At 44.3% G+C, this 26,755-nt stretch overlaps 1 protein-coding gene across 1 annotated transcript in view; it reads left to right on the top strand.

The window, feature by feature from the left end:
- Positions 1 to 5,158: 5,158 nt before the first annotated feature.
- Positions 5,159 to 26,755, top strand: part of LOC311233587 (sodium/potassium/calcium exchanger 3-like) — a gene marked incomplete at both ends in the record, with an annotated part of 96,168 nt that continues 74,571 nt past the window's right edge. Inside the window, one exon of the mRNA XM_084320554.1 lies at positions 5,159 to 5,267. Within this exon, the coding sequence (XP_084176680.1) occupies positions 5,159 to 5,267 (109 nt within the window). The remainder of the gene's footprint in view (positions 5,268 to 26,755) is intronic.

Here is a 26,755-nt window from a genome sequence, read left to right as displayed (position 1 = left end):
TTCTCTCCTGTGTCTCTCCTACTCTGTCTCCCTCTCAGCCTTCGTACTGTCTCAATAAAGAACCTTCTCTACTCTGTCTCCCTCTCGGCCTTCCTACTGTCTCAATAAAGAACCTTCTCTCCAGTGTCTCCTCTACTCTGTCTCCCTCTCAGCCTTCCTACTGTTTCAATAAAGAACCTTCTCTACTCTGTCTCCCTCTCAGCCTTCCTACTGTCTCAATAAAGAACCTTCTCTCCAGTGTCTCCTCTACTCTGTCTCCCTCTCAGCCTTCCTACTGTTTCAATAAAGAACCTTCTCTACTCTGTCTCCCTCTCAGCCTTCCTACTGTCTCAATAAAGAACCTTCTCTCTTGTGTCTCCTCTACTCTGTCTCCCTCTCAGCCTTCCTACTGTCTCAATAAAGAACCTTCTCTCTTGTGTCTCCTCTACTCTGTCTCCCTCTCAGCCTTCCTACTGTCTCAATAAAGAACCTTCTCTCCTGTGTCTCCCTCTCAGCCTTCCTACTGTCTCAATAAAGAACTTTCTCTCCTGTGTCTCCTCTACTCTGTCTCCCTCTCAGCCTTCCTACTGTCTCAATAAAGAACCTTCTCCTGTGTCTCCCCTACTCTGTCTCCCTCTCAGCCTTCCTACTGTCTCAATAAAGAACCTTCTCCTGTGTCTCCCCTACTCTGTCTCCCTCTCAGCCTTCCTACTGTCTCAATAAAGAACCTTCTCCTGTGTCTCTCCTCTGTCTCCCTCTCAGCCTTCCTACTGTCTCAATAAAGAGCCTTCTCTCCTGTGTCTCCCCTACTCTGTCTCCCTCTCTGTCTTCCTGGTTCCTCTCCTTTGAAAAAAAGAAAATAACTGTTTGTATTAATCGGCCAACAGACGTCATTTTGAGATGAATACACTTTGGAAAAAATGTGTCACACAGCATGAATATAAATATGTGTGCGAAAAAAATAGTATTTGGTTAGCAAGAATGAATAACAGTTTAGCCATTTAGATCTCTATCAAACACACTGACCTTAACCATGACGAGATTGAAACTGTATGGATTGAAATCTTATTTGAAAGGGCAAAATCAGTACTAATAGGCACAATCTATAGACCACCAGAACAGACTGGTTTTTATGATACTCTGGATGTGTGCTTAGCTGGAGCTGAGGATGCGGAAAAAATTCTTATTGGGGATTGGAACACGGATATGCAACAAAAAAATGCACCCGTCTTCAAATCCTTCAATAGGTTTTGTGATCTGCACGGCCTCAGCCAACTAATCACCCAACCCACAAGGATATGTGAATCAACTCAGACTACCATTGACCTCATACTGACCTCTGACAAGTCCAAGATCTCCAGTAAAGGGGTTATAGCATGCGGGTTAAGTGATCATTACATGATATTCTGTACCCGCAAAAAGCTAAAACTAAAGGCTGGCTGTCACAAAACAGTCACATCTAGAGACCTCAAAACCTACTCTAGCGAGGCCTTTAACCTTGAACTGGAGAGTCAGGACTGGTCAGATGAACTCAATGGTACACTGGTTGAAGAAACTTGGCTTGGCTTCAAAACCAAATTTTCATCAATACTAAACAAAATGGCCCCCCTAAGAACCACCAGGGTAAAAAATCGCGCTGAGAGCCATGGATGCACACTGAAATACTGACCGCTATGAAAGCCAGAGACAAAAAATGCTCTGAGTTTCGTAAAAGTCAGTCAAAGCTTACCAAAAGCACGAGCAGTGAACTCCAAGACCACGTGACTGAACTCAAACTAGAAAGAAACAGACTAAGAAATGACGTAAACTCCATGATCAAAACTGCAAAAAAAATTTCATCAATGACAAAACCGAGGAAAACAAAAATAAACCACGTGAACTTTGGAAATTACTCAACAATCAACTAGGCTGCAGTAAAAAACTCAAAACCAGGTTCTCAAACATAAACATAAAGACGGACAACACGCTCATCACAGACAAGCTGGATGTAGCCAATTACTTAAACACTTTCTTCACAAACATAGCCACAACACTGGTAAACAAACTACCCTCCCACTCAGGGCAGTATGGGGTAGATCACATAGTAGCATACTACATGAACCTAGGCGTCCACAAAGACGACTTCAAACTGGAAATAGTAACTACAGATGAGGTACTCAAAAAACTGAGCGCCCTCCAACCAAACAAGGCCACTGGCCATGACAACATCCCCTCCAAATTCCTCAGAGACTCAGCAGCAGCCATCACCCCAGTCATCACACACATAATAAACCTCTCCATAAAACAGGGACACGTCCCCAAGGACTTCAAAATTGCGAGAGTAACACCCCTGCACAAAAAGGGCAGCAAATTAGACCCGGGTAACTACCGCCCTGTTTCTATCCTTACATCCATCTCGAAAGTCATGGAAAAAATAGTATACGAACAGATCGAAAAATACCTCGCGGAAAAAAATCGAATCTACGAATTCCAATCTGGCTTCAGAACATCCCACTCCACTGACACATGCCTTCTCTACTTGAACGACCACATCAAACAAGAGGTGGACGCGGGCAAATACTGCGGCATGGTCATGCTGGACCTACAAAAGGCCTTCGACACTGTCAATCACACCATTCTGATTGACAAGCTAAAAGCAATTGGTTTTGATAGTTTATCAGTGAGCTGGATACAATCCTACCTGGAGGGGAGGGAACAGATGGTGGAAGTAAACGGTACCCTATCCCCCCCCCTCACAGTGAGCTGTGGTGTTCCACAAGGAAGCATACTAGGACCGCTACTATTCCTAATTTATGCAAATGACATGTCGTCAGCTTGTGACTGCAACTTGTTCCTGTTTGCGGACGACTCAGCCCTGCTGGTCTCTGACAAGAACAAGTTACAGGTTGAAAAAGCCCTCAGCTCGGAACTAGGCAAAATCTGCATATGGCTCGCCGACAACAAACTATCATTACACATGGGCAAAACAGAGTCCATTCTCTTCGGTTCAAATAACAAACTCAGCAAGACTGACGGCTTCTCGGTTACAGTGGGTGACAATATTGTCACAAGGAAAGATGAAATTACCTACCTGGGTTCCATCCTAGAGGCTAATCTTTCCTGTGACAAAATGGCATCCAATGTAATAAAAAAAGTCAACCAACGAACGCGATTCTTGTACCGGATCTCCTCTCTGGTAAACAAGAATACCCTGAAGACTCTAGCAGGAGCACTCATTCAAGGGTACTACGACTATGCTTGCACCTCATGGTACCAAAGCACCTCAAAGGCACTAAAAAACAAATTACAAACATCTCAAAACAAGCTAGTCAGACTACTACTTGACCTGACTCCTAGAACCCACCTCACCCCTGCCCACTTTGACAACCTAGGATGGCTTAGAGTAGACGACAGAGTACAGCAACTTGCAATGGGCCTGGTCTACAAGATACACTACGCGACCAAGGTACCCATGTACATGTCAAAATACTTCCCAAAGGTCAGTGAATACCACGATCACAACACCAGAGGGAGCTCCACAAATCATGTAAAACCCAGATTCGGCTCAAACAAGGGACTAAACACGTTTCGCAATTATGCCACATCAATGTGGAACGCCCTGCCTAAAGCTGTAAAGGAATGTGAATCACTACCCACCTTCAAAAACACTCTAAAAAAACACCTACGTGAGACTGCAATTCGAAACTGGCCCCTACAAATGTCCTAACCTAGTTGTACAGTAAATGACCAAGTAAGGCTTTGTCAACATTCCAATGTACAGTGTAAAATGTGTGTGTGTCCCCTACCCAACCCCCCCCCCCCCCCCCCCCCCCCCCCTCCAATGTACAGCCCTCACCCAACCCACCCAACCCCACCCCACCAACCTCCTCCAATGTACAGTTTCTACGCCAAATGTATATACACTCCTTTTCTGGACACTTTTGTATCACAAACAGTACTGTATTTGCAAATCTGATATGTCATAAATGTATAGATGTAGCAGTACTGTCTATCTGTATGTCATGTATGTCATATATGTTATGATGAATTGAAAATGGGGGACCCTGGTGGAAACAAGACGAAAGTCTTTCTCTGGTCTGCATCCCCTTAACAATTGTATGTATTGAGATGTACTGTACTGTACCCATTCTGCAATCTGTTAATAAACTTTTCAATCAATCAATCAATCACAGTACGTCAGAGAAAAACTCAATATTTGATTATCATTTTATACAAACACACACAAAGTGTTTAAATGAGGGAGGGGCAGGGCCGGGGGTGGCGTCTGCAACAAATGAATGTACCAAACAAATGACCAAAAGTGGACAAGGACAACATCATCACACAAACACTTCCCTGGACACGCTCCTCTGGTGGAACTTCCGTGGAAGACTTCGTCTAAACACAAGCCGCCGAGAGCCTCTTCATCTTCCCGGCATGACACCTGGAGGGGGCGCCGGAGAGACCCGGGCGCATGTCTTTATTTGGGTCTGGAGGAGCGGAACGGCGGCTGACACCCTGCCTGCCTTATGTACCTTTATTAGTTCGTTTTTAATGTCTTCTTGTGCTGTAAAATGTTTGTTTGCATTGGTAATGTTTGCAAACAGTGCAGTAAAACTGATTTATATTTGCAGTCATGATGGGTTGAGATAGAGTTTAATGCTGTTATATAAGACTATTGTTTTGAGGAATTATAACTACTATTCTCACATGATATCTGATGGAAATCCCCTCTATTGGCCAACAATGGCCACACGGTCTTCTCCTGTGCGTCTCACAGAAGGTCTGTCGCCGCCCGGTGGCGACGCCCCGCAACAGCAGGTGGAACGTGACCAGCGGGTAGTGGGGTCAGAAGCTCCTGGCTGTATCTGTATGTATGTAGCGCGACACCGTCATTTATACTTTAGGCTCGCGCGAGGTATGGACGCCACGGTCATTTATACTTTAGGCTCGCGCGAGGTATGGACGCCACCGCGCGCTTTAGCGGAATAACTCTTTGTTTGTTTGTCTAATAATTCCGCCACAAGTGTTTTTAGTTTTTTAGTTTTTTTTTGTTGCAATTTGATAATCCAGTCGCGAGGGGAAAAGCTCGCGCGCGGAGACGGTGAAGGAGAGAAGCACGCGCCAGATGTTTTAACGGGAGATAAGGGGATGAGTGTGGAAGGAGACCTAACGGTCCACTCTGTTAGTTAACTCACTAATGAAGCCACTGCTGTCAAGGCGCCGCCGGCCGGTGCAGCGTCTCTGCGGCTGCTGCTGCTGTGGACTGGGTCTCCTGGTGGTCCTCTGGCTGCTCGTCCACCAGCCAGGTGAGATTGAGATTCCATTTGAAAGGTACTGTTGTCATCAATCATACAGCACAGTACAACGAAAAAAGAAGTTTGGCATCCAACCAGAGTACAAATGTAACACTGAAGTACAATAGTAATATACAACGTACAGGTGATTAAACTGGGTATGAAATTATGCTTCGAAAGTATATAGAAAAATATCCTTCTGCTACACAGTGAACTGAATGTGCCTTATATATTATACGGTTGCTCTGTCACTTGTGCGTTATTTTTATACTTTATTTATCTTTTTAAGATTCTTTATTTTAGCATTAAACTTTTTCTTAATATTTTTAATTCTAGTATAAGTCTATATTTTGTGATTCTTCATGAAGGGTGGACTAGCAAAGTAAGGTTTTCATTGTACGGTGTAACAGTCTGTTTATTAACTGTGCATATGACATATAAATATCTTGAATGAGTAGTACTATACTGAGTGTAGTGCTAATCAGATGATCTGTGGTCAGGCGAGGCGTGTTGGGGTAAACACACTCTAAACACTGTACAATTCTTCTTAAATTCAACTTGTTGTCACCTAACGTTATTATTAGACCGCTTTATAGAAATAGGACACACTTTAAGATTTAGTAAAACACAACTTCATGTTCTGAAATGTACACATTTATGAAGTAACATTAGGCCATATACTGTAGGCTAACATATCATAAAGGCTATGCTGTAGACTGTGTGTTGTTCCCTTAACCCTTTCACTGCCGCACTACCAAATGGTTAACCCTTTCACTGTGACAATACAGAAGGTTAACCCTTTCACTGTGACAATACAGAAGGTTAAGGATAAGGATAAGGATAAGGATGAACTTTATTGATCCCCTTGGGGAAATTCGGTGACAATACACATACAGCCAAAGCCTCATTATACAAATATTCCACAATCATTACATTGACAGTAATAATGGCACACATAAATTCCACACAATCACCCTTTCACAGATCACCCTTTCACTGTGACAATACAGAAGGTTAACCCTTTCACTGCCACACGACAAAGGGTTAACCCTTTCACTACCACACTACAGAAGGTTAACCCTTTACTATCACACTACAGACGGTTAACCTTAGTAAAGGGTTAACCTTCTGTAGTGTGGCAGTGAAAGGGTACTTAATTGTGATCCCAAACCTGGTCTGAGATCCGATTGACCTTTTATTTAACACTACATCACTGGGAGTATTGCATTAAAGGGGAACTATGCCCAATTTCAGAATTCATACAAGTTATTCCTCTGGTCTAAAGCAGTACACAAATATTGGTGAAAAATAACAACTCTCTCCCATGCACCCAGAAACTGCTAAAGTGCTAAAACTCAAACTTGTGATCTCATCAAGTAGTCTGAAGCTGCTTCATAGGCAATGAAATGAGAAAGATTTTATAGATGACACTGAGAGACATCCAGGAGAATGTTCAAGGTACTGTATTGTACCCATTCTACAATCTGTTAATACAGTTTTCAATCAATCAATCAATCAATCAATCAATCAATCAATCAATCAATAAGGTACCTGTTCTGTTTTCAGAACTGCGAACTACTATATAGAATAAAGATCGTTTGGATATAAAAAAAGAAAACAAATGTTCTGTGGGTCCATAACATCAGTCTCTCATTCATTGTCAAAGTTTGATTCTTTCTGGTTTCTGGCTTTGGGGTCATAAGCAGGTTGTGTTTTGATTGATCCGTCTCCCTGGAAACAACATGTCTGAGCTTTTCATCTGAGTGGTGTCACCCTGCAACGTCACATGCTGTGGGATCAGAATATGCAGAACAAACATGTAGTCATGTTTATCTACAGGTTTATCTACAGTACAGGTTTACCTACATGTTTACTTACAGGACAGGTTTACCTACTAAGGCTATGTGTCCACTAATAGCAATTTTTTTTGAGGCGGACCGCTTTGAAAAAAGAAGAAAAAAAAGTTCCAAGCGTTTTTCTGGGTCTCCCCAGAGCTCGCGCCAGCCGCGGCTCCGCCCCTTCCTCGATGAGTTACATTGATGAGCGCGCTCCTTTCCAAAAAAGTTGAACTACTTCCAACTTTATGAGCTGGGAGCACTCCGCCAAAAACGCTGCCGTCGAGAGCTCATAAAACGCGAGGCGCGGCGCTGGGAAGAGGATCGCGCATGTCACGCCTGTAGCATAGAAATTAATGACAGAAAGGAGCTGACAACTCATAAAACGTCCCCTATGGACACAAGCCCTAAGGCTGTCAATTGTTTAAAATATTGAATCTGATTAATCGCATGATTGTCCAGAGTTAACTCGCGATTAATCACAAATTAATCGCATATTTTTTATCTGTTCTAAATCTACCTTAACACATTGAGCGCCAGATGGCACTGTTTACTGTTACTGTTGAAAGGCCAGCGCCTTTTAACATGGGGATACGTGGCTGTGTTTGCAGGCCTAAAGCTATATTATATATTATAGCTATGTATCTAATAATATGGTCGATTGTCATTGAGTTTCTTCCGGTCAATATGCAAAAAACAGATAATTTTCCCATCCATACATTTCCGTTTTATACCGTCGTGAATATGAGTGTAGTTTCAGGGCGGTCTGGTGTAATTTCCAAAATGCTCCATAATGGCCGGCAACGTGTATTCTAGTAAATGCTAGGGGTGCACCGATATATCGGTCGGGTATCGGTATCGGCCGATAAGTGCCTTGTTGACTGCTATCGGCCTATCGGCCGATAAGCTCAAATGTGCCGATAGCAGTCGCCGATAACTAACCATCCATTTGTGTAGCGTCAAAAGGCAAAAAAAAAAAATTCACTCGCGACCTACCTGCACAACGCCCGCCGTCCCCCCCACACACACACAAGCTACTGCATCAAAGTTACTATTTATGATTAACAAGGCATTCGTTTTGTGGCATTAACGTTATATAGTTAGTGTTACACGGACAATAACATCAGCATATTATTATTACCCATAGCAGCAAGGCATTACTCCGAGTCCGTTCATAGCCGGGAGGCAGAAGACTAACGTTACTGGTGAAAATGTGATTTACGTTGGAATACTCCTTTGCCAACTTGCTGTACTTTGCTTGCAGGTCTGCAGCCATTATTACTGGATTAAGAATAGCCCCAACTTTAGCCAACGTAACGTTATGGCTAAACCTTTAACATTAGTTAACCCTAGCTTTCGGTTAGCTGTTCAATGTTAATAACACAACCAAGCGAATCCATCAGAGCTCCCCATCAACACCGCTCTGTCGGGAGGATGGCATTTAAGAAAGTATCTGCTGTTAAAATGACACAAACATTCGTTTTGTGGCATTAACGTTATTATAGTTAGTTACACGTTCAATTACATCAGCATAGTATTTACCCGAAGATAGCAAGCAAGCCGTGCATAGCTCGGTTACATTCCGTTGCTCATTCCGTACCCAACTACACATTCTGCAATCTGTTAATAAAGTTTTCAACCAGACAAATGTATAGAAAGGCTTTGTTTTATTATAAAATTTGTTGCAGTAAAATCATTGTGTCTCGTTTGGCCATCCTGTGGAGCGCGCTGGTCGGCGGGCACTGCCGGGCAGCTAACGTATTAGCTTGTTGTGGTTCTAAGTTTGACTCGCATTCGAGCAAGCAGATCAATGGCGGCATGCCCCGAAGTAGAAAAATGAATAAACGCTTGGTGGTAAGCAGGAGGTGGGTGCTAGCGGTGTGGCGTAATTGGCCGAATCGACTGTCAATCAAAATGGTTCCATTGCATTGGTTGAAAGCTCTGGTTGAGAGAATAGTATCCCGCTGCAGGCCGCCAGAATGGTTCCATTGCATTGGTTGAAAGCTCTGGTTGAGAAAATAGTATCCCTCTGCAGGCCGCCAGACGATACTGGGAGAGGGATCAGTGATACCATAAACATATTTCTTGATGTTTCCTTTTTTAAGTAAGTAAAGATGCCTACAAATACAAACACACATACAAATATACAGTAGTTTCATTAAAAAAATTAAAAAAAATTAAAAAAAAAATTAAAAAAAAAATTAAAAAAAAATAAAAATACTTATTTTTTGCCACAATTATCGGTATCGGTATCGGCCGATTGTGTTAGTTGAACAATCGGTATCGGTATCGGTGGCCAATTTTCATATCGGTGCACCCCTAGTAAATGCGTTATCGTTTCTTCCCTGGACTAGCTACTGTTTTCAAATCAGGGGAGCCGACCCTCCGTGCTTTGATCGCAACCAACGGAACACGGCACACACACAGCACAAAGGAATTTTTCGACCAACGCAATATTGATACTATATATTCCTTACCTTGACCAGGATCTGTCCCGAAAAGAATATTCCAATTATCTGATCGCCATTCCAAGTATTGATCGCGATCATGTTTCCAACGTAATCCAGCATTGAACATGAACGGGGGGGGGGGGGGGGGGGCGAGCCTCGTCGATGCATCCGTTAGAAGCGCTGGTCTTGCCCGAGTCATTAGACCCCGCCTGCATGCCGCAGCTCGGCCCAGACAACAAGCCACATTGTTTCAAATGGAGTGCAAATAATAGCGGTTGCAAGGCGTTAGGCAGCGGTATTGGACTTTTGCGATCTCAGACCCATCCCCAGTGATAACACAAGCTGCCGGCATGTTTCTATGAATGAAATATCGAATAAAAGAAATAACGATGAAAACCCGACTATACTCGGGTTTTCGGGGGTCCTGACGCTCAACCTTCGGCGAGTTAACCCGACTAATAGTCGGACCCGGCACTGAAAGTGTTAAACTGATATTTTTCAAGTTTTAATACTCTTATCAACATGAGTCAACAAATGCTTGCTTTATGCAGCCATTTAACACAAAAGGATGACCCTCATGCATTGCAAATTTGCATCAAATTCAAAACAGAGCACAAAATAACTTAAAAGTAAAAATAATAATTTAAAACAATGAATAAAGGACGTTGAGTCAGAAACAAACATAGTATCAATGAGAGTATCAATAATACACCTGAGTGAAGTCTAGTAAAAAAAGAAAAACTATTTTTTTTTCTAAAACATTAATCGTGAGTTAAAATAAATAGTGCGTTAGCGCCTTAATATCGCAATAACTTTGACAGCCTTATTACCGACAGTACAGGTTTACCTACAGGTTTACCTACAGATCTCAAGAAGGTGCTGAATGAGCTCAGTGGCAATTCTTCATGTTCTTCACCATTTTTAGCATGGTGTTATTCACTGTCAAAGATAAAAAAAAAAAAAAAAAAAAAAAATGATATTCTCCTTTGGTTCATTACAATTGACTCAAGCCTAGTAACAGACACTGGGACACATTCCTTGAGGTCCATAGATGTCCCTAGATACCAAGACCATGCAAATGGACCTTGTAGAAGTGGAGCAATCTTCCATTTTACTTTTTTTAGGTGCATTTTCAGAAAATAGGGCTATGGCTTAAGAGTTTAAACATAAATGACACAGCGGTCACCGTTTCAAAGGGAGTTTATTTACTTTGTGACACAATAGCCAAACAAATGCACTAGCCATCAATATCTTTTGCCAAATGATTAGGGCCTATTACAAAATTTTTTTATAATAATAATATAACTGTAAATACATTTTTTCTTTCTTAAAGATTTATTTTAGAATTTTTACAGCTTTTATTGGTCATACAAGACCGACAGAGGTCTTGTATGACCGACAGAGGAGAGGGAGAATGGGAGGACATGCGACAAATCAGCCCGGGAGCGGGAGGCGAACCCGGGACGGCCGCGTAGGTCTGCGAGGCAGTATGCGGTGCGCCACTGGGGCGTCCCAGTAAATAAAATATTTAATACAAATAAATAACTGTATTTAGCAATTAATCCTCGTCTGCAACTTCCGAGTCCAAATGCAGTCAGTGCCAAGTCCAAGTCGAGTCACGACGAGTCCTGAAAATCAGTCCAGGACTCGAGTCCTACAACACTGGTGTTTTCTCACCATTGAAAGCTGTAGACATCTAGAGAATTCCAATATAGAGCTGTGAGCTCCATGACCTTGGGCTGACCTCGCCGGGCTGGAAGCCAAGCCTCCCATGCTACTGTGTTCAGCATCCTTTCATCTGTAGTCCAAAATATATAATAACTGTGTTCGGCATCCTTTCATCTGTAGTCCAAAATATATAATAACTGTGTTCGGCATCCTTTCATCTGTAGTCCAAAATATATAATAACTGTGTTCAGCATCCTTTCATCTGTAGTCCAAATATATAATAACTGTGTTCGGCATCCTTTCATCTGTAGTCCAAATATATAATAACTGTGTTCAGCATCCTTTCATCTGTAGTCCAAAATATATAATAATTGTGTTCAGCATCCTTTCATCTGTAGTCCAAATATATAATAACTGTGTTCAGCATCCTTTCATCTGTAGTCCAAAATATATAATAACTGTGTTCAGCATCCTTTCATCTGTAGTCCAAATATATAATAACTGTGTTCAGCATCCTTTCATCTGTAGCCCAAAATATATAATAACTGTGTTCAGCATCCTTTCATCTGTAGTCCAAAATATATAATAACTGTGTTCAGCATCCTTTCATCTGTAGTCCAAAATATATAATAACTGTGTTCAGCATCCTTTCATCTGTAGTCCAAAATATATAATAACTGTGTTCAGCATCCTTTCATCTGTAGTCCAAAATATATAATAACTGTGTTCAGCATCCTTTCATCTGTAGTCCAAATATATAATAACTGTGTTCGGCATCCTTTCATCTGTAGTCCAAATATATAATAACTGTGTTCAGCATCCTTTCATCTGTAGTCCAAATATATAATAACTGTGTTCAGCATCCTTTCATCTGTAGTCCAAAATATATAATAACTGTGTTCAGCATCCTTTCATCTGTAGTCCAAAATATATAATAACTGTGTTCAGCATCCTTTCATCTGATTGATTGATTGATTGAAAACTTTATTAACAGATTGCAGAATGGGTACAGTACAGTACAGCTCAATACATACAATTGTTAAGGGGATGCAGACCAGAGAAAGACTTTCGTCTTGTTTACATCAGGGTCCCCCATTTTCAATTCATCGTATTTGTCGTATCTGTAGTCCAAATATATAATAACTGTGTTCAGCATCCTTTCATCTGTAGTCCAAATATATAATAACTGTGTTCGGCATCCTTTCATCTGTAGTCCAAATATATAATAACTGTGTTCAGCATCCTTTCATCTGTAGTCCAAATATATAATAACTGTGTTCAGCATCCTTTCATCTGTAGTCCAAAATATATAATAACTGTGTTCGGCATCCTTTCATCTGTAGTCCAAATATATAATAACTGTGTTCGGCATCCTTTCATCTGTAGTCCAAATATATAATAACTGTGTTCAGCATCCTTTCATCTGTAGTCCAAAATATATAATAACTGTGTTCGGCATCCTTTCATCTGTAGTCCAAAATATATAATAACTGTGTTCAGCATCCTTTCATCTGTAGTCCAAATATATAATAACTGTGTTCGGCATCCTTTCATCTGTAGTCCAAAATATATAATAACTGTGTTCAGCATCCTTTCATCTGTAGTCCAAATATATAATAACTGTGTTCGGCATCCTTTCATCTGTAGTCCAAAATATATAATAACTGTGTTCAGCATCCTTTCATCTGTAGTCCAAAATATATAATAACTGTGTTCAGCATCCTTTCATCTGTAGTCCAAATATATAATAACTGTGTTACTGTTCAGCATCCTTTCATCTGTAGTCCAAATATATAATAACTGTGTTCAGCATCCTTTCATCTGTAGTCCAAATATATAATAACTGTGTTCAGCATCCTTTCATCTGTAGTCCAAAATATATAATAACTGTGTTCAGCATCCTTTCATACTGTATGTAGTCCAAAATATATAATAACTGTGTTCAGCATCCTTTCATCTGTAGTCCAAAATATATAATAACTGTGTTCAGCATCCTTTCATCTGTAGTCCAAATATATAATAACTGTGTTCAGCATCCTTTCATCTGTAGTCCAAATATATAATAACTGTGTTCAGCATCCTTTCATCTGTAGTCCAAAATATATAATAACTGTGTTCGGCATCCTTTCATCTGTAGTCCAAATATATAATAACTGTGTTCAGCATCCTTTCATCTGTAGTCCAAATATATAATAGCATGAAGCTCGTACTCATTACAATTTCAAACATGTAATCATTCCTCTGTTACAGATTACATTTTGAAAGTAATCCTACCAACTGGAGTTTTTTTGGGGGGTGGGGGGGACATTGGCTCTGTAGGTAGAGCAGCCGTCTGGTAATCCAGAGGTTCCCGGTTCGATTCACTCACACACACCGACGGCGGAGGCAACCATGCAAGGTGCCAACACATCGACACGCTGCCCGGGAGGAGCGGGAATCGAACCAGGAACCTCCGGATTGCCAGACGACTGCTCCACCTCCCGAGCCACTGTCGCCCCCAGGATGCCAGGTTGCCAAGTCTACATCATTTTGGTTGTTTATAGCACAATAACATCTGATTTAATGTGATGGAAGAAGTGAAATGATCATTTTGAGTAAATATTTAATTGACCACAGCCGCATAAGATGCTGGAAAAGCTTAAAGGCACCTTGAAAAAGCTTGAAAAGAGGCGGCTGAGTGGCGCAGTGGGCAAGGCGCTCGCCACTAACGCAGGGTATGCTGGTATCGAGCCCAGCTCTCGGCGTTGCTACCGGCTTGGCCGGCCGTCATACTAACACAATTGGCAGTGTTAGAGGGTGGGAAAGCCGGTGGATGGGGATTGGACGTTGTGGACAGCGACTCCTACAGGTCGGTTGGGTGACGCCTGTACAGCAGAAACAGGAAGTATCGGGGGCAGCGTGAGCCTCCCACGCGTTACTCCTCGCCACTGAGAGTTCGAGCTGCTGCGGTGAAAAGATGCGACAGGCTGCCTCCGAAATTGGGATGGGAGAAAAATAGAAAAATGGGTAGAAAAAGTGGATAAAAAAGAAAAAGCTTGAAAAGTGCTTGAATTTAGCTTTGGAAAAGGTGTAAACCCTGTGTAAAGTGCTTTGGATAAAAGAGATATATAAATGCGCCATTTATTTATTTATGGAGTAGTGATATACCACTCTCTCTCTCTCTCTCTCTCTCTCTCTCTCTCTCTCTCTCTCTCTCTCTCTCTCTGCATTCACTCTATCTTACATGGGACATCTTTGAGTCCTTTCCAACAAATTAATATAGGTCTTTGAGGTCCCTAAACATGTATTTTAGCTGAAATAAAACACACATTATATATTATCGTATATCTAAAAATTCAGATCCAACTTTCAGACTAGACATTGCAGATCAAATATGACTCAAGGTCTAGCAATAGTTCCATTAATACACTTGTAATAAAAATGCTACCAGAAACATATCTTAGCTTCAACTTTAGGTAGAAAAGAGAAGATTTACATGCAGGCCACCATCTTGTACTACATGCACATTCTACCTTATTAACTACAACGATTGTGGCTGCAGTTCTGAATGGCTAATTTCAAGAGGGAGACTTCTTGTCACAGCTGGACTGCAGAAAAGGCACAATGTACATATTTAACATGTTCTCATATATTATTATCAGTGTTGAGACAACCCCTCATTCTGTAGAAACAATGTACATATTTAACATGTTCTCAGTGTTGAGACAACCCCTCATTCAGTAAAAACAATGTATTTAACATGTTCTCAGTGTTGAGACAACCCCTCATTCAGTAAAACAATGTACATATTTAACATGTTCTCAGTGTTGAGACAACCCCTCATTCTGTAGCAATGTACATATTTAACATGTTCTCAGTGTTGAGACAACCCCTCATTCTGTAGCAATGTACATATTTAACATGTTCTCAGTGTTGAGACAACCCCTCGTTCTGTAGAAACAATGGGCCTCATTCATGAAGCGATATAAGAACAGATTTCGTTCTTAACTAGTATTTCCTCTTATTTTGTTCTTACCTGGGATTCAGCAATGTTTTCTTATTGTTGCTTTTCTCTCAGGCAAGACCAAATTATAAGAGTGGTCGAGAGCACTCTTACCCAGATGAGAAACATTTAAAAAAGCCTACCATTCATAATAATAATACATCAGATTTATATAGTGCTTTTCCTAATGCTCAAAGACACTTTACAAAACAAACAATATAATACAATACAGAATTAGTAGATCAAATGAAAATATATATAAAAAGGTGAGAGAGGAAGGAGTTCATGGGTTGAAAGCAAACTATTGGTCAATTGCTCCCAAATACGACTTTATAAACCCAGAACTTTTCAATAATTGTTATTATTATAACTTATTGCGTGCGTTCTGCTTCTGAAATGGATTATATATTGCTGTTAGAACAGTTAGATGCTGGCTGCCCAGGCCGTACGGCGTACGCATAGAACGTATATTTACAACCTCTCCTCTCCTCTCCTCTCTGCTCCACACCTACAAGTTCTGAGCGCACTCAGGGTTTTAGCCACAGGGACCTTTCAGAGAGAGATGACAGGTGACAGATCCGGTATTTCCAAACCTATAGGTTCAACGTTCAGTATTGACAAAGCCTACTTTGCTGGAACGATTTCGCACTATACAGTACGTATACGTATAAGTACAAGTACAAGTCTTTATTTGTAATCAGATTAACACACACACATGCGATGAGAGACCCACAGGAACATGCACTGAGTCGCGAGTCGTGAGACGTGTGTGTGTGTCATTTTGAGATCAGTCGCAAATCGCTTCCTGTTGAAGGGATCAGATGCCGAACCACGGCTGTTTTACATACGGCTCATTCGCCTTATAAGGAGATGGCGGGCGTGTCTGTATGCAAATGATTTAACATGTTCTCAGTGTTGAGACAACCCCTCGTTCTGTAGAAACAATGCAGACATTTTCTTGAATGCAATGATTCACATTTAGAGTATTAAAATGTAATCTTTATTTAATTTCTGTTGACCCAAATTTCACACCGTAGGATTTCATTACAGAATTTCATACCTGTCTACACTGTACATAGGGACATATAACCCGGGATGTCCTCCGACCTGCGGCCTGTGCAGCACTGCTTGGCATCTCCTTTGATTGATGATTGATGATGTGACTTATTTAATTATTGATGACTAGACAATTCCGCGGGGGAAATTGTGAAAGTGTGGGTGATGCCTGTGTGCACCGCCGGCCAATGGGAGAGGGTCTCTCACGAGTCTCTATGACAAATGGTTGTTATAGGTGGTTGCTAGGGTGTTGCTAGGTGGTTACTAAGGTGTACTAGGTGGTTGCTACTTGCTAGGGTGTTGCTAGGTGGTTACTAAGGTGTACTAGGTGGTTACTAAGGTGTACTAGGTGGTTGCTAGGGTGTTTCTAGGTGGTTGCTTGGGTGTTATAGGTGGTTGCTAGGGTGTTTCTAGGTGGTTGCTAGGGTGTTTCTAGGTGGTTGCTAGGGTGTTATAGGTGGTTGCTAGGGTGTTTCTAGGTGGTTGCTAGGGTGTTTCTAGGTGGTTGTTAGGGTGTTATAGGTGGTTGCTAGGGTGTGACATAAATAAATTGATGATATGATTGAAATCTAATCATAAATCCTTGTGATTGTAAGGTTCTGGGTGTGTAGATATCTGTGGGCGGCAGCGATGGCTACATCTGAGCTTCTTCTCCCCACATGAGTGTGTGTGTGTGTGTGTGTGTGTGTGTGTGTGTGTGTGTGTGTGTGTGTGTGTGTGTGTGTGTGTGTGTCTGTCCTGGTGTTGCTGCCCTTATAAAGCAGTACAGAGCTGAAGGCCACATGCAGAGATTGGCTATCAAGGAAACTACAAGATTTACAACTTAAAGAGAGATTCTTTAGTACTGATACTGTGATTAACGGTGCAGGGTGGCTGAAGACATGTTGGTATGCACTATAGTAAAGTCTGCTGTCTCAACCCTAACCCGCCTCCAACAAGCGAGTACTACATTTCTACATTCTACATTTTAATTTAGAGTAATCATAAAAAAGATTAATAATAATAATAATAATAATAATAATAATAATAATAATAATAATAATAATAATAATAATAATAATAATAATAATAATAATAATAATAATAATAATAATAATAATAATAATAATAATAATAATAATTGTTACGAAGGATCAGATTAAACCGAATATATATATTTATTTATGGATATATATTGAATAGTATTTGTATATCGTTTGATATCCCTTGTATATTCCTTGTACATATACACGGAATATCCCTTTAGCCTACTATAGCCCATAATAGTTCATTCTCTTATTGGACAAAGGACCAGGCGCCAGGGGACCAGCCCCTGGCGTCAAGTTCAAAGGTACCGACGAGACATGTCCGTACTAGCCCCGGCTCCGCTCAGGGATACGGCTACCGAAATGAGAGTGGCACTATTTGTTCACCGTGCATATAAATATGGCGCAAGTAAATGTAGAAGTCCCTTAGTCCCTTACCCTTCTTCCCAACTTAGTAACCGAACGTGAAGCCTCACCCACGATACGACGTGCGGTGAAGTATGGCCTGTTTGGCCTTAGAATAGCATTGAGACATCGTGCGAATTAATAACTGAATTGTCAGAGTTTGGCACTGTACCGTCGAGTGCGACGTATTTCTATTAAGTAATAATAGTCTATCGTGTATGGTGCATCGTGCGGTTAGAGTTCTAAAGTGACCAGCATCTCCAACGCTTCCTCGTGTTATCTAGAGTCTTATCCAGGTTGGGCCGACCACATGGCGCTTTCATCCAAGGAGATCTAGGCGAGGACCGAGGGACATGTACACTGGATTACCTACCCGACGACTGCTGAGCCCTATGCGGCTGGAATATATATTTGCTTTGGTACTGTGATTTGTGGAGCGGATAATCGCCGACGCCTGTGAGTGTTGGATTTACCCCCGAGAGGAGTCAAGTTGAGTCGGCGCTCAGAGAGACTGAGGTCGCCTAGCTTCTTCTTCATTGTGGAGCTACAGCCTACAAGAGAACCAAGGTGTATTCATCTGCGGATCAAGAGTCTATCGCACTGTCTTCTGTACTTGAAGTCTCCCTAGATATCGTTGACCAGACGGTCTACTACCGACGGCTCTCCTACCCCCCCTACCGGCTTACAACCGGGAGGACCCCCTCCAGTATATCCCGCTATATCATTAAGTGTACCATAGATGTAATTCCCTAAGACCCAGGTTGTATACTTGCTTCCTGCGTAACCAGAGATTGGACATTCAGTGTTGATTTGCCTACGAGTACTCATTTGCCTTACAAGTGCATTCAAATGATAAATGTAAGATAAATATTCTATGTACCTTTTGCTATATTAAATATTTGATTATTACCTTTGACTGGAACCGATTTCATTGTGGAAAGTGTTCATCATATTTAGATATCGTGTACTGTATGGCCAGTAGTTAAAGTACATAAAGCGGTAGTGGTTTAATGATACCATACTTATCAATACAGTCAGGGAATTGTACCCCTCAGTTACAATTGGTCCTTCGAGCCGGAGGGTAATTAGTGTAATATTAATATAGTGGTATTAATATTGAAATGGCCTATGATGAACACTCCACGAAACGGTCCTCCTAAAGTAGAACGCCCGCAGCGTAGACGGCAGCCACCTCAGTACTTAGAGGATTACGCTGCCAGTATACTACCTAGCCTTCTACAAACGGTAAACGCGGTAAAAGTAGAAAGTAAAATTATGTCCGACCCTATCAACCAGGATACCCCGACCACAGAGGCCCTAGTGGGTTCTAATGTAACTGACCAAGCTCACGGTGGGGACCAGGAGGGAACTGACACGACTTTACCCCCCGCCAAGACCGAAGGAGTAGTCCCCGAAGAGCTCCGGGAGGAAGACAACCCTCCAGAGATGGAACTCTGCACGGAACAAGATGAGGAGAGCGCCGAGGAGATAGAGCTCCAGGACTCCCCGCAGGGGAATGCATCCCCAACGAGTACTGCCAGGAGCGGATCACCTCAACCAGCGTCTTCCCCCAGCGAGGCGGACAAGATGCTGGCACAGGCGTTCCTCGCCAGCCTAGCAGCCTCTACGGAGCGCGATCGACTCCAAGCACAGACGCTTAGCGAGCGCGAACAACTCCAAGCACAGATGCTTAACGAGCGCGAACATTCTTCCATGGAAAGAGAACGCATTCAAGCGCAGCAACGGAGCGACGAAGATCGTATACGTCTAGAGATTAGACGCCTTCAGACGGAAGAGAATATGGTAAGAGACCACGCCAAAGCCCAGCGCGCCACCGCCGAAGCCCAGCGCGCCGCTGCCGGTGCCCAAAGAGAAGCAGAGCGCGACATCGCTCTCACCAAGCGCGAAGCCGAGCGCGACCGATTACAAGCGCAGCTAATGGAGCAGCTGATCGCCAGGGCGACACCCCCTCCCTCCACACGGGGTTCCAGGGCCTCGTCAAGACACGGGTCAAGGGCACCCTCCCCTAACCGATTAAGCGACCCTGAGCCCGACCACCAGAGAGAGCCTATACCCCCCTCCGAACTCCTTCCCCGACTGGTCCCAGTGAGACCCAGCTACAAGGAAGGAACGGCGTACACCGCGGAGAGGCTAAATAGACGACTACAGGATCTAGATGACCTGACAGAGGAAGAAGAGGGAGAAGAGGAGAGTCAAGCCCGACAGCAGCACAGTACTCCACCGGACCAGGAGGTCCAGTACAGCCCAGGCTATACCCCCGCGGCTCTGCGCTACAGACCCCCGACTCTATTCACGGGTGAGCATGACGCACGACCAGTCCCGAGGAATAGCACCTGGACCAGCGGGCCATGGTACCCTGCCGGTACCAGCCCACCGAGAGGCGTAAGAGGAGACTCGCCTAGGAGGCCTCTCTTCCAACGCTCACCGATGTGCCAGCCATCCACGGCGTCATACATTGGCACACCGACGTTTCCAGACTTCACCCATGAGAACCGAGCTACGGATGTGCTTAGAGACAATGATGGTGGATGTAGCTGATGAACGCCACAAGTATGCTATCCTATTGAAGCACCTGAAAGTGCCCAGAGCGCACAACATAGCGCTAGCTTATGCCACCTCTACGACCCCATACACCGCGGCTCTAGCAGCACTAGACCAAAGATATGGACGTATATGGGATTACGTAATACAAGAGATAAGGCATATTGACCGCCTACCCCCAGCAACAGACAATCGCTCACTAGACGACCTGTCTATCAAAGTACAATCCCTGGTAGGGATGCTGGGGGCGCAACGAGAAAAGGGTATGCACGAACTATACGCAAACTCGAATGTCGAGAGGATTTTAGAGAAGCTGCCGCCCGCCCGACAGGAGCGCTTCAGGCGGCAAAGAGACCACCGTGATCCTAACGGTCCCGAGCCATCCCTCCTAGACCTAGCCGACTTCCTGGCGAGAGAAGTCAGCAGCCTACGGTTGGATACGTTCGTGCGGAGCACACCAAGCTCCAGAGAGGGACCTAGGAGAGCAAACGATGGCCGAAGATCGGTGACTGTCATGCACCAATCAGAATCAGTACCGAGCAGCAAGAACCACAGTACCCCCTCGATGAAAGAGAAGTGGAAGATGGTGTGCCCGTACTGCGAAAAGGAACACTGGTTGTCACAATGTGACCTGTTCAAGAAGATGACCGCTGAAGAAGTGAGTCACTGGATAAAGTCCAACAGGCGCTGTTACCGATGTGCGCGCAGTCACATGGCAGCCGAGTGCCGCCTAAAGAAGAGGTGTAGTCGGTGTGACGGAGCCCACCTAGATGTCCTACACGACAGTAACAGAAGAAAGCCTGCACCATCCAGCAGCACAAAGGCAAGTGTTATGTACATTGACCCCGCTAGCAGCGGGGGCGCCCAGGTGCTCTTAAAGGTGGTCCGCGTAACACTGAGTTACCAAGATAAGGTCATGGACACTTACGGCGTCCTTGATGACGGGTCAGAGAAGACCCTTCTCCTCGCGTCCGCTGCGGCCCAGCTGGGGCTGCGGGGGAGCGAAAGCCAGATGACGATTCGGACAATAAGAAGAGATCTAAAGACGATAAAGGGCGAGAATGTCTCCTTCACTATCGCAGCAAGCGGGCAGCCAGAGAGACGGTATAGGATTACTAATGCTTTCACCAGCCAAGAAATAGGACTATCGCAGTACACCTACCCCATCGCCAAGCTGATGGATAAATATGTGCACCTGCGTCAACTACCTATCCCGCTCATAGACGGTGCCACCCCGACCCTGCTGATAGGCTCCGACCATGCAGACCTCATAGTCCCGATAGACCGGGTCCATACAGGACCCAGAGGTTGTCCTGCAGCAGTCGAGACCCGCCTAGGATGGACATTACAAGGCCCCCTCGCCAAGTCTCTTAACCGAACAGCAGCCACTAGCTGCCTCCACTCCAGAGTGACAGAAGAAGACACCACTCTCCTGCAGCATGTCGAGAGGCTATGGACACTAGAGACAATGCCCTTTAAGAACGAAAAGAAAGACATTCGTTCTAAGGAAGATATTTACGCTATAGCTCTCCTCGAGCAAGGGACAAAGAGAGTCACAGTCAACGGAGTGATGAGATACGCAACTCCACTCCTGAGGCGAGAGGGAATGCCCACCTTTCACGCCACAAAAGAGGCGACGGAGCGGTATCTATTGAACACAGAGCGGCGCCTAGCCAAAGACCCCGCTCAAGAGACTATGTACCGCGCTGAGATTAACAAGCTAATCACAGCGGGACACATAAAGAAAATTGACATTAAAGAGGCCGATCAGACGACCGAATCATGGTACGTGCCGCACCACAAGGTCCACCACAACGGCAAGGATCGTATTGTGTTTAACTGCAGCTACCAGATCGGATCACAAAATCTGAATAAAGAGCTCTTGCCCGGCCCAACACTCGGCCCCTCTCTACTAGGCGTGCTACTACGCTTCCGCCAGGACAAGGTGGCTATCAGCGGCGACATCAAAGGGATGTTCCTGCAGGTGAGACTAGTGGAGGAGGACAAGCCCCTGCTGCGGTTCCTATGGAGAGAGAGGATCGGAGATGAGCACCCAGCCATCTATCAATGGGAAGTCCTCCCTTTCGGAACCACATGCAGCCCATGCTGTGCTACGTTTGCACTACAAAAACACGTCGCAGAGGACCCAGCAGCAGATGAAGAGGTCCGACAAAGTGTGACAAATAGATTCTACGTGGACAACTGTTTACAAAGCGTCTCGACGCCAGAAGAAGCCGAGGCTCTTCTACTCAAGCTCCGCGCCTCCCTGATCAAAGGCGGCTTTGATCTCAGGCAGTGGGCCAGCAGCGACCCGCAAGTACTGCGCAGCCTCTCCCCCGAGGACAAGGCAGCGAGCAGCGACACCTGGATGGCGACCATCCCAGGAGAAGCCCAAGAAATGACACTAGGACTAGTCTGGCGCTTCAAAACAGACTCGCTCCATTATAGACACAAACCCCTGACCAAGGAGCAGGGAAGGTCGACGGCAATACCGACCACCAGACGGAGTGTATACAGAACACTCGCCAGACAATATGACCCATTGGGATGTATTCTACCTTACACCACCAGGGCAAAGATGATTGTAAGAGCGCTATGGGACAAGGACCAGGGCTGGGACGATCCCATACCCGAACACCTTGCATCCACATGGAGAGAGTGGGAGACGGAACTCCGCTCACTCCCAGGTGTTAATATACGCCGCAGCTACTTCCCACCCACAGTGAGGCCAGAGACATGCAAGATGGACCTGCACGTATTCAGCGACGCCTCCGAAGTAGCCTACGGTTCGGTGGCCTACTTGCGTGCCCGAGAGGAGGGAGGAGAAATACATACTGCTTTCATCCTGGCTCGCTCAAGAATAGCCCCACGAAAGCAACAATCTATCCCGCGTCTAGAGCTCTGCGCAGCCCTAGCAGGAGCGCAGCTCGCCACGTTAATCCAACGTGAACTCACCATCCCGGTGCAAAGAACAATCTTGTGGTCAGACTCCACGACAGTACTCACATGGATCCGGTCTGATTCGTGCAGATACAAGGTCTTCGTGGGAGTCAGAGTCACCGAGATTCAAGAGTTAACAGAAGTAGCGAGCTGGAGGTATGTGGACACCAAACACAACCCAGCTGACGTCATCACCCGGGGAATGTCCCTGGATGACCTCACCCGTCACAACCTCTACAGTGACGGACCAGAGTTTCTCAAGCTCCCGGAAGAAGAGTGGCCTACACCCACCCCACGGGAGGCGAGTAAAGAGGAGGCCGAAAACAAGAAACCTATGTTCTGTGGATTGAACAAACTCGTCTCCACAGACCCCGACATAGATGATTGCCTCACCCTACAGAGTGCGCAGCTAAAGACATTTCTGTGGCACCACCCAGAGGTTCAGCCCACGACTGACATTTCAGCAGCTGACTACGAAGAAGCAGAACTTCTTCTACTACAACGAGCCCAGAGAGACTCGTTCCCCGATGAGCTAGACTGTCTACAGGGAGCAAAGCCCGTCCCATCAGACAGCAGACTGCTCCACCTAGCCCCCGAGAGCGACGCCCATAGTCTCATCAGAGTGGGTGGTCGTCTGCGGAGAGCCCCAGACTTACCGGATGACGTCAAGTACCCGATAGTCTTGAACAGCCGACACAAGGTCACAGAGCTGATCATAAAGAAATACGACGAGGATGTGCACCACGCAGGGGCAGAGAGAGTCTTCGCGGAGATCAGACGTCGTTATTGGATACTGCAAGGGAGAGAAGCAGTGCGGCGCTTCCAGCGAACCTGTCTAGACTGTCGTAAGTGGCGAGCCCAGCCCAGTATACCCCGGATGGCTGACCTACCTCCCTGTCGCCTCCGACTCGGCGACAAGCCTTTTCACTCCACCGGTATGGACTGTTTCGGCCCGCTGTATATAAAGAAAGGAAGAGGAACCGAGAAGCGGTGGGGTATTGTATTCAAATGCATGACCACCAGAGCGATACATATTGAACTCCTTCCAACCATGAGCACAGACTCATTCCTTATGGCCTTCCGAAGATTCACATCACGGAAAGGAAAACCGTCTACATTATTGTCTGATCACGGGACAAACTTCAAAGGCGGAGAAAGAGAGCTTCCAAGCTATGGGCCCAGAACTTAAGACCCACCTCGCTCCATCCCAGATTGACTTCCAGTTTAATCCCCCGAACGCACCTCACTTCGGTGGAACTTGGGAACGAGAAGTACGTTCTATAAAGACAGCCCTGTACGCCGTGCTTGGGGCCCAGACCGTGGCGGAAGAAGTCTTAATGACAGTCCTCACGGAGATCGAGGGAGTATTGAACTCAAAGCCCCTCGGTTACGTCTCAAGTGATGTAGCAGATGTCGACCCAGTCACCCCCAACACACTCTTGATGGTGCGGCTGGACCCCGCGCTACCCCAGACAATGTACAGGCCTGAAGAAGCGAACGGCCGAAGAATGTGGAGGTACAGTCAAGTATTGGCTGACAAGTTTTGGAACAGCTTCCTACTCCACTACCTACCGTCTCTACAGACCCGCCAGAAATGGGTGAAAGAGAGAGACAATTTGACAGAAGGAACAGTCGTCATGATTATCGACCAGTCACTACCCCGAGCTATGTGGCCGGCTGGCCGCGTAAGCAAAGTGATCACCGGTGCCGACGGAAAGGTCCGAGCAGCTGAAGTGCTCGTCCAAGGGCGGACCTACACCCGACCCGTGGCGAGGCTAATAGAACTGCCAAGGCTCCCTGATACTATCGATGACGACCATGACCCCATGACTTTGTGAACTGACTGACCCTCACAGCGGACATTGAGTAGTGGACAGTGCGGTTAATCTGTCTCTGCTTAGCTAATTAGGTGGGACTAATTAGGGGGCGGCTGTTACGAAGGATCAGATTAAACCGAATATATATATTTATTTATGGATATATATTGAATAGTATTTGTATATCGTTTGATATCCCTTGTATATTCCTTGTACATATACACGGAATATCCCTTTAGCCTACTATAGCCCATAATAGTTCATTCTCTTATTGGACAAAGGACCAGGCGCCAGGGGACCAGCCCCTGGCGTCAAGTTCAAAGGTACCGACGAGACATGTCCGTACTAGCCCCGGCTCCGCTCAGGGATACGGCTACCGAAATGAGAGTGGCACTATTTGTTCACCGTGCATATAAATATGGCGCAAGTAAATGTAGAAGTCCCTTAGTCCCTTACCCTTCTTCCCAACTTAGTAACCGAACGTGAAGCCTCACCCACGATACGACGTGCGGTGAAGTATGGCCTGTTTGGCCTTAGAATAGCATTGAGACCTCGTGCGAATTAATAACTGAATTGTCAGAGTTTGGCACTGTACCGTCGAGTGCGACGTATTTCTATTAAGTAATAATAGTCTATCGTGTATGGTGCATTGTGCGGTTAGAGTTCTAAAGTGACCAGCATCTCCAACGCTTCCTCGTGTTATCTAGAGTCTTATCCAGGTTGGGCCGACCACATGGCGCTTTCATCCGAGGAGATCTAGGCGAGGACCGAGGGACATGTACACTGGATTACCTACCCGACGACTGCTGAGCCCTATGCGGCTGGAATATATATTTGCTTTGGTACTGTGATTTGTGGAGCGGATAATCGCCGACGCCTGTGAGTGTTGGATTTACCCCCGAGAGGAGTCAAGTTGAGTCGGCGCTCAGAGAGACTGAGGTCGCCTAGCTTCTTCTTCATTGTGGAGCTACAGCCTACAAGAGAACCAAGGTGTATTCATCTGCGGATCAAGAGTCTATCGCACTGTCTTCTGTACTTGAAGTCTCCCTAGATATCGTTGACCAGACGGTCTACTACCGACGGCTCTCCTACCCCCCCTACCGGCTTACAACCGGGAGGACCCCCTCCAGTATATCCCGCTATATCATTAAGTGTACCATAGATGTAATTCCCTAAGAGCCAGGTTGTATACTTGCTTCCTGCGTAACCAGAGATTGGACATTCAGTGTTGATTTGCCTACGAGTACTCATTTGCCTTACAAGTGCATTCAAATGATAAATGTAAGATAAATATTCTATGTACCTTTTGCTATATTAAATATTTGATTATTACCTTTGACTGGAACCGATTTCATTGTGGAAAGTGTTCATCATATTTAGATATCGTGTACTGTATGGCCAGTAGTTAAAGTACATAAAGCGGTAGTGGTTTAATGATACCATACTTATCAATACAGTCAGGGAATTGTACCCCTCAGTTACAATAATAATAATAATAATAATAATAATAATAATAATAATAATAATAATAATAATAATAATAATAATAATAATAATAATAATAATAATAATAATAATAATAATAATAATAATAATAATAATAATAATAATAATTATAATAATAATAATAATAATAATAATAATAATAATAATAATAATAATAATAATAATAATAATAATACAAAAAAAGAAAATATATATATATATATATATATATATATATATATATATATATATATATATATAATACATCCACACAG

This window comes from Notolepis coatsorum (genome assembly GCF_963971535.1).
Source record: "Notolepis coatsorum genome assembly, chromosome: 8".
NCBI lineage: Eukaryota > Metazoa > Chordata > Actinopteri > Aulopiformes > Paralepididae > Notolepis > Notolepis coatsorum.
The sequence above is the reverse complement of the archived record's forward strand: the minus strand, read 5'-3'. Positions and strand labels throughout refer to the sequence as shown.